The sequence below is a fragment of the Montipora foliosa genome, chromosome 14, assembly GCF_036669935.1.
Source record: "Montipora foliosa isolate CH-2021 chromosome 14, ASM3666993v2, whole genome shotgun sequence".
NCBI lineage: Eukaryota > Metazoa > Cnidaria > Anthozoa > Scleractinia > Acroporidae > Montipora > Montipora foliosa.
Genome location: NC_090882.1, coordinates 11,368,490 through 11,376,864, shown reverse-complemented (window position 1 = coordinate 11,376,864; position 8,375 = coordinate 11,368,490). Strand labels below are relative to the sequence as shown.

Here is an 8,375-nt window from a genome sequence, read left to right as displayed (position 1 = left end):
AAATCACCCTTAGCCGAAAAACAACCCTTAGCCGAAAAAACAACCCTTAGCCGAAAAACCACCCTTAGCCGAAAAACAACCCTTAGCCGAAAAACAACCCTTAGCCGAAAAACAACCCTTAGCCGAAAAAAAACCCTTATTTAGATGCCATGCCAAGGTTTTTTTTTTTTTCGCAAATTCACCCTTCATCTTTCTTGTTGAAATGTGCAGATTGGAGTTTTCACCCCTGTTTTCAGCCTAAGTGTAATGTTGTCTACGTTTAAGTCTTAGTCCAATTACTATAGACTCAGCTTCAGTGTAATACTCTAAATCGACTGGTGCATGACTGTAACATTCAAAGGCTTGTCAATCGACAATTTAAGGTTCGCGGCAAAAATCCCCTAGTTCCAGTACTCCTCACCAGCCCGTCCCAGTATTCCGCGGCACCCGCGAGCACAAAATAATTTTTGACGCTAAACAAGGTCAATCATTCTTCGATTTCACCCTCACGTGTAAAGACTAATTTTTTTTGCTAGCGTTGATTATGGCCAATTCGTCTCTCAACAGCATCGCCGATTACAGCAGTTCCGACGACGAGGAAGTGCTACAGCTCCCAAAAACCCGTTGCGCGCGCCAAAGCTTCTCCAGAAGCCCACAACCTAACCAAAGCGACGACGACTGCCTCGCTTCATCAGAGGGTGAAGATGAACAATCGCAGCCGAGCACTTGTTCTGACCACGATCCAGCCCCAGCCCAGAGTCACGAAATTCCTGATGGAGAGAGTGAAGAAGACTCTGACTCAACACCCGCGAAAAGAAGAAGAATTTCTGCCTACGCTCTACCTATGGATCAATTACCAGCTCCATTGCAAAAGTTCCTCCAAGCTGTGAGGAAATTTTTTACGCAAAAGGTCAATCTTCAGCGGCAAAGAGCGCCCGTTTCCATTACCACCTACGACAAGGCTCAGGAGAGAATGCTATGTAAGTGATTTAAGTGATTGATCTCTTTAATCAAAAATTTGTTTTTGGAGTCAGGATAAATTTCCAAGTCGAGTTTTTCCAAATTTCACTCAGTAGAATGCACACGATAGGTGTGAAATTTTCATTTGAGGTGTGACATTCTTTCTCCATTGCTCACCGGCCAACGTTCGCGTTCTTTCCGTTTGTTCCAAAGGTTACCTCGGCTATGTTCGACCTACCTTGGCGGCAGATGCACCATTCACTGAAGCTTGCTTTCGTAATATTCCAACCATAGAAGCTTATGTGGACTTTCTCAAGGTAAATTTTTAAGGCGTGCTGTGGGGCGTGCGAGAAGTTGGTAACCCTGTTCGACTGACCGGGATAACTGAAAACTAGTCAATTGACCCGCCATGTTGGAATACCATCGTGTCTCACGATACCGTTAAAAATCACCTAAAATATTGCCGCTACGAACTCGTGGATTCCTTCTTTCCTTCTAAAACAGTCAATGAAATGTGCCAGTAGGCTTGTGAGTTCTCTGTTTGTGTTTAAAGTACATGCATGTATCGATATAATTTAGTTCACAACCATGCTAGCTTGACGTGTCAGCTCAAGTGAATTTTTGGCTTTTACTTCGTGTAGAAGACACACATGACGTAAAACAATTGAACAAAAATCGTGAAACAATACCTAATCAGAATTCGAAATCCCTAAAGAACCCTAAAGCTTTTGTTACGTCATGTGTGTCTTATGAAGCCGAACTTTTTCAAGCTGTATTTGGCACTAATTTTTGTTGGAACTCCTGTTCCTTTTGGACTTTGATTTGCTATTGCGGATTATTTCCTTGGAAGATCTGACGACACAACCAATTGAATTGATTCTAAAAAGCCTTCAACAAAGAAGAGATTGGAAACCGCTACAGGCGTTCGCTTGAGATTAACACTTGTTTGAGCTCAACCTTTCATCAAATCAATAATGATAATAATAATAATAATAATAATAATAATAATTATAATTATTATTATTATTATTATTGTTATTTTGCTATGTGCTGGTGATGTCTCTAAGAGTTGTGCTCTCTCTACTGGTTTAAATCATGTCATAACAATCATGCTAGCTTGCTGTGTCAACTCAAGTGAATTTTTTCAAGCTGCATTTGACCTGAATTTCTGTTTGAACTCCTGTTGGTTCCCAACTTTGATTTGCCATTGCGGATTATTTCCTTGGAAGATCTGACGACACAACCAATTGAATTGATTCTAAAAAGCCTTCAACAAAGAAGAAATTGCAAACCGCTACAGGCGTTCGCTTGAGATTAACACTTGTTTGAGCTCAACCTTTCATCAAATCAATAATGATAATAATAATAATAATAATAATAATAATAATAATTATAATTATTATTATTATTATTATTGTTATTTTGCTATGTGCTGGTGATGTCTCTAAGAGTTGTGCTCTCTCTACTGGTTTAAATCATGTCATAACAATCATGCTAGCTTGCTGTGTCAACTCAAGTGAATTTTTTCAAGCTGCATTTGACCTGAATTTCTGTTTGAACTCCTGTTGGTTCCCAACTTTGATTTGCCATTGCGGATTATTTCCTTGGAAGATCTGACGACACAACCAATTGAATTGATTCTAAAAAGCCTTCAACAAAGAAGAAATTGCAAACCGCTACAGGCGTTCGCTTGAGATTAACACTTGTTTGAGCTCAACCTTTCATCAAATCAATAATGATAATAATAATAATAATAATAATAATAATTATAATTATTATTATTATTATTATTATTATTGTTATTTTGCTATGTGCTGGTGATGTCTCTAAGAGTTGTGCTCTCTCTACTGGTTTAAATCATGTCATAACAATCATGCTAGCTTGCTGTGTCAACTCAAGTGAATTTTTTCAAGCTGCATTTGACCTGAATTTCTGTTTGAACTCCTGTTGGTTCCCAACTTTGATTTGCCATTGCGGATTATTTCCTTGGAAGATCTGACGACACAACCAATTGAATTGATTCTAAAAAGCCTTCAACAAAGAAGAGATTGCAAACCGCTACAGGCTTTCGCTTGAGATTAACACTTGTTTGAGCTCAGCCTTTCATCAAATCAATAATAATAACGGTTATTATTATGCTATGAGCTGGTGATGTGTGCTGGTTTAAATCATGTCATGACTTAAGACTAGCTTGATCTGTAATTGGCCTGGTATCTTGTCAACTGATTCCTTAACAAGTTTAATTTGTTGGTTGCCTCTCAAGTGATTTGAGTTCAGTCTATTAATAGTCTGCATTACGGTTGTCGTTGCAGGAGGAAAGGAATGCATCTTCGGCTACGTGTTCAAATCACCTTTCCTCCCTACTGTATGCAGTCAAGTTCATGTACAGGGAACATGCGCCAGAATTTAAAGACATACAAATCATAAGGCAGATCCGAGCCCAAGCTAACATTCTTAAGAAGCAGGGGGACATTGAAAGGCCATCGACAAAGGAAGACTTGGCCGCCTTGAATCGTTGGATTTCCTGGTAAAGTCATTCTTCTTCTTTTAAGCCCAGTCAATAGGACCCTTTTCCCAGTGCCTGTCACCAGTTCACAAAGGAACATGTCTTGATCTCAATTTGTTCTTGTTCTGTCTATAAACGGTTACGTGTATGTTGTGATTGACCCAGAGTTGAGCATCCTAAGACAAAAAAAAATTAGTGCACAAGTCAAATTGTTCTTGCTTTGGGGTTTGGGGTGCTAAGGAATGAACTTTGTATGAAAGCAGTGCAGGCCAGGTTGAATTAATTTCTGTGTGCTTTTTTTTTTAAAGGGACGAGGTTGTCGGTGCTGTGACTGCACAAAGGCAACGATTCGAGTCCACCGGCCCGTTGAAACTGAAAGCCCGGCATTGCTCTGACCTCGTGTTATTGAGTCTCTATGTTTATCTACCTCCGTCCAGAGGGCTGGAAGTGAGAACCCTGGAAATTGTAAGGGATCGATCCAAGTTGGACGCGAGGAACTCCTGTGATCGCAATTTCCTGATCGTCGATGAAGAAGGATCAGGCCTACGTCTCGAAATCAACCGGTACAAGACTCAAAAATTTCGAGGAAGAGACGAAGTGGCCATACAGGCAAGTTAGACCAATTTTTGTCATTGTGCAAGTCCTTAAGAAAACCTACGCTAGTCACTTGAAATTCCAACTACTATAGCCATCGCTAGTCTCAGAACCACAGATTGAACAGCTGATCAAGTCCAAACAATTCTGTTACCTGTTAACATCTGAAACTCATTCCTTGCTAAATGTCATTGGCCATCCCAAACTTGTTTTGGCTTGAGAAATCTAACCATAACAAAACAAAAAATGTGATAATGACTGACAGTAATTATTTTTATTAGTATTATTACCTTGTAATTGGGATGTTACATTACCAAAGGAAAGCCATGTGAATCTCCTCTTTTTTTAATCTGATGATGATGAAACCTTTATTTAAGTGTCATTAACGGATTGTTGTGCATTACAGTACTAATTGGGGACACTAAAACAAAGCTTGTTAAAATAAAGTAAAATTGTCCTAATTAAGACTCAACAGATGTAACAGTTAACCTGTCATCAACTTTAAAGCCTCAGACAACAATTATTCTGTACCACTGTCCTCTTCTTGTATGTATTGCAGGAACAATGATATGGTTTGTGATCAGTTTTGACTCACCTCCCTTTTTCCCCTTGTTTTCAGGCAGGGGATGAACTTTGCAGAGTTATCAAAACCTACATTGACAATTACAGACCCCAGCTCATAACGGAACTCAGTGGCGACTTCTTGTTAGTTGTGAGTTGGTGACATTGATTCTTTGTTAATATTAGTGGGTTAGGTGCTTTGGCGTAATCTCATAATACAAGTGAATTTTAATAAAACATTCAGCATTACTCAAACAGTGAAATTTTTATGTTAAACATTCTAAAGGGGTAGAGTTAACTAAGGGTTCGCCGATTTGCAAATTCACCCTTCATTTTGCTTGTTGAAATGTGCAGATTGCAGTTTTCACCCCTGTTTTTTTAAGCTGGGGATGTGACGGCCCAAAAACATTCTACTACCTTATGTCAGGCTGTTTACAAGCACACTGACATTACTCTGCTCTGGGCTTGGCTTGGGTGCTTAGAGCAATAACACACCCTACTGGTCTACTGTGAGGGTCTGGATACAAAGTACAGACATTCCTTGGTTTGCTCTTTGGGTGTCAATATTAGTGTTCTCATCTCTGTGGAATGTCCATTGTGCTTTTATACATTTTCAACTACTCAAAGTTGGTGTGGACATTGATATATCACACATGATTGTGACTTGCTTAAAGATGAAACTTGCTTGTCAAACATTCTTTCCTCTGAGTCACATGCCATTTAAAGATAATTTATCTGTTATTCTCTTTTACAGAACAGAAGTGGCAATAGATTTTCCAGTGGTGCCTTCTCGGGACACCTAAGGCAACTAATATTTGGTCTCACTGGCAAGATTGCTGCAGTTAACGCCTTGCGTTCCGCATTTGTGACGTGGGCGTACGGGAAGAGGTAATTATGCAAAGTGACTATGAGCTTATAGACTTGTCAAGTCTATATTTCATGGAGGTATTCTCCATGTTTAAATGGACTGTAGACGAAATGTGAACGACAGGCCGGTGGTGACGATCCTCGTGATTTTAATAGTAATAACAGCTATATTTAGTTATTTCTTTTTCTTGTTTAGCTTTTGTTTGTGTTTTTTTTCCCCACGTGTTCAAGAGTGTGTAAAAAAGGTAATACATAACAAAAGGTCATTAAAATACAAAAAGAGAAAAATGACATATTTAAATGCGTGACATGGAACTAGACAAGGAATTAAATTGCACAGCAATCTAGTGTGCTACTGTCATGATGTGTTACGATTGTGTCCAGCTCATACTTAACAATAATTATTTTACCCACCGAATTATTATGTTTTTTTCTCTCTTCCCCTTTCTGGCAGTGACTGCACTGACGCGCTGAAGAATTCCCTTGCAAACGCCTTGAGACACTCACGACAGCAAGCAGAAAAGACATATGACAAGAGAACGGCTAACGAGAAGAAAGTATTGGCTGTGCAAATGACGAAGGCATATGCGGAAGGCTCGCAGCATGAGCCAGTGCAGCTGGAGACACGTGAAGAAACCGCTGGCGGCAGAGACACAATAGAGCACAATTTCAAACCTGGAGACTTTGTCGCTCTGGTCGAAGGCAACAGCACCTGCAATGCTCCCCGAATTCTACTTGGCCAAGTGGCATCATTTGTAGGCGAAACAGAGGTGCTTTTGCTATGGTACAAGCCGGTCCAAAAAAACCTCTACAAACTGGAATTAAATGGAGAGCAGTGGGAGGAGAACGTGGACTGCCTCGTCGCCGTGGAAGTCGAGCCGGTCAAGGACCCACTAGGGTGTTACAGACTACTGACCTCCCAACTCGCAATCCACGAGCAGGTGATGGAATAATTGGTAAGCATTTGTCTCATCTCATTTTACCCGCTGCCTACTTGCAACCGAAAATAATCAAGTTATGGGGAGTTGGCAAGAAAACAGACGTCTTAACTCGCACTTTACTACCAATTTAACCAGAATGTCATTACCATTACAACAAATTTGAGATGCTGATGATCGATACCCATTACATTTTTATTCCATAATGAGCTAACATAAAGATTTGATTTGAATTGCATGCATTTTTGGTGATCAGTGCCTCAGACTATTAGCATGATGTAAGCAAAAGGGTTCCTCTATTTATTTCCAATATTTTACTTCACTTTGATTGGGCTGCCCTGTTGGGCTTAAATATTTAAGGCACTCTGTTTTCAAATTTGCTGGAACCTTTTGATTTTTGAGCTGATGTTTGCTTGTCTTCCTTTCTTTCTTTCAGCTTGGCCAGTGGACATCAGGCTCTGCTTTCAATCATCAAGTTCAGTTTAATGTAGAGATTTTAACAGGACAGGACAGACCAGGATAGCCATGCCTACAATTTTTGTAGTGAATCTTAAGTGTCAACTATTCACCTTGACAAATAATATTGACTTTGATCAGCTGATGAAAGAAAGCAGGGAGGAGGTTCAAAGTCTCAGACTGCTTGCTATGGCAAAATCATTTGTGGCTTCTTTGTCCTTGTTAAAACTATAAATTAATAGATATTTTCTACTCAAGAGTCAGGCAACAATGAATGAGTTACAAACTCTTATTTAATTTTGGGTCTGGGACCTTAATTGAGTGCAATGATCATTTTTATCATGATCTGAAATGAAAACATGACATGCTTCGGCTAAGTCAGGTCAGACGGTTAGCTCCGAGAAGATCATACAACTTGTTTGCGCTCAGCCTTTGATGAAATTGGTCATAACTATGCCACACACAAATCAGTTGTTGCTTTGTGCAGGTTTCACTCATGTCATGGCAACCTGGCTAGCTTGATGTGTCAGCTCAAGTGAATTTTTTTTTTCCAAGCTGTATTTGAACTCCTGTTCTTTTTAATCACCTTTGATTTCCCAATGCTGATTATGAGGACAGAACTAATTGAATTGATTCTGACAAGCTTTCAACAAGCAACACATTCAAAACCACCAGTCATTCACTTGAGACTGACACAATTTTCACTTCAGCAAATGATCAAATTTGATAAATAACTATGCCATTATGAGATCAGTTGTTGCTTTCTCGTGTCAACAGCTGCACAATGCAGGTCAAAGATTTTTTGTTGCATGGCTGCAATTTTTGTAGTGAATCTAAAGTGTGAACTATTCAGCTTGACAACTTTACTTTGATCAGCTGATGAAAGCAGGATGTTCAAAAACTGAGACTGGTTGCTATGGCAATGTCATTTTTTGTAGGTCCTTTCTCCTTGATAAATCTAGAAATAAAGATCATTTCTACTTAAGAGCCAGGCAACAATGAATGAGTTACAAACTCTTATTTAATTTTTGCTGTGAGTCCAATTATCTGAATAATTCCAATCAGACACCAATTGTCAAAGCACTATCAGTCCACTTCTGTATCACTATTATTATTATTATTATTATTATTATTATGCACATGAAAGTAGTCTTGTTTGTCCACACAGAATAAACAATCAAAAAGAGATATGTACTCAGAGTGTCCCTTCATATTTCTTTTAAGGGGTGGGAATGAGTTAGCTTGTTATGTTTTCATAGAGTTGGGACAGCAATAAGGAGTGAGTCAATGATCTGAACCAATTGTGGCAAAAAAAATTAATTAAGGCAAGCAAGACTCCATTTTGGCCTGTGAAGGTGACACAATTCATTCGTGAAACAATATTCAGCATGGCTGAGCCTAAAAGTCACATAATTTACACCGCCCTTCTGGGTGGACAGATCATTGATAAGACTCTGTTAGCTTCTTGACATGGGAAAATTACTGATCATTGAATTTGAATTTGACTTTGAAGT

At 39.2% G+C, this 8,375-nt stretch overlaps 1 protein-coding gene across 1 annotated transcript; it reads left to right on the top strand.

The window, feature by feature from the left end:
• The first annotated feature begins 3,254 nt into the window (after positions 1–3,254).
• On the top strand, positions 3,255–7,986 carry LOC137985118 (uncharacterized). The gene is made up of 6 exons (XM_068832609.1): positions 3,255–3,466; positions 3,754–4,058; positions 4,663–4,751; positions 5,355–5,488; positions 5,922–6,423; positions 6,842–7,986. Exons 1-5 carry the CDS (start codon positions 3,321–3,323, stop codon positions 6,418–6,420), a joined length of 1,173 nt encoding a protein of 390 aa, XP_068688710.1. The 5' UTR covers positions 3,255–3,320; the 3' UTR covers positions 6,421–6,423; positions 6,842–7,986.
• The last annotated feature ends 389 nt before the right edge of the window (positions 7,987–8,375 follow it).

Excerpts from the sequence above, each read along its gene's own strand:
- LOC137985118 (XM_068832609.1), top strand. The coding sequence starts at position 3,321 with ATGTACAGGGAACATGCGCCAGAATTTAAAGACATACAAATCATAAGG. Across the intron at positions 4,059-4,662 it reads CGAAGTGGCCATACAGGCAA|GGGATGAACTTTGCAGAGTT; the intron begins GTTAGACCAATT and ends GTTTTCAGGCAG. Across the intron at positions 4,752-5,354 it reads GTGGCGACTTCTTGTTAGTT|AACAGAAGTGGCAATAGATT; the intron begins GTGAGTTGGTGA and ends TCTCTTTTACAG.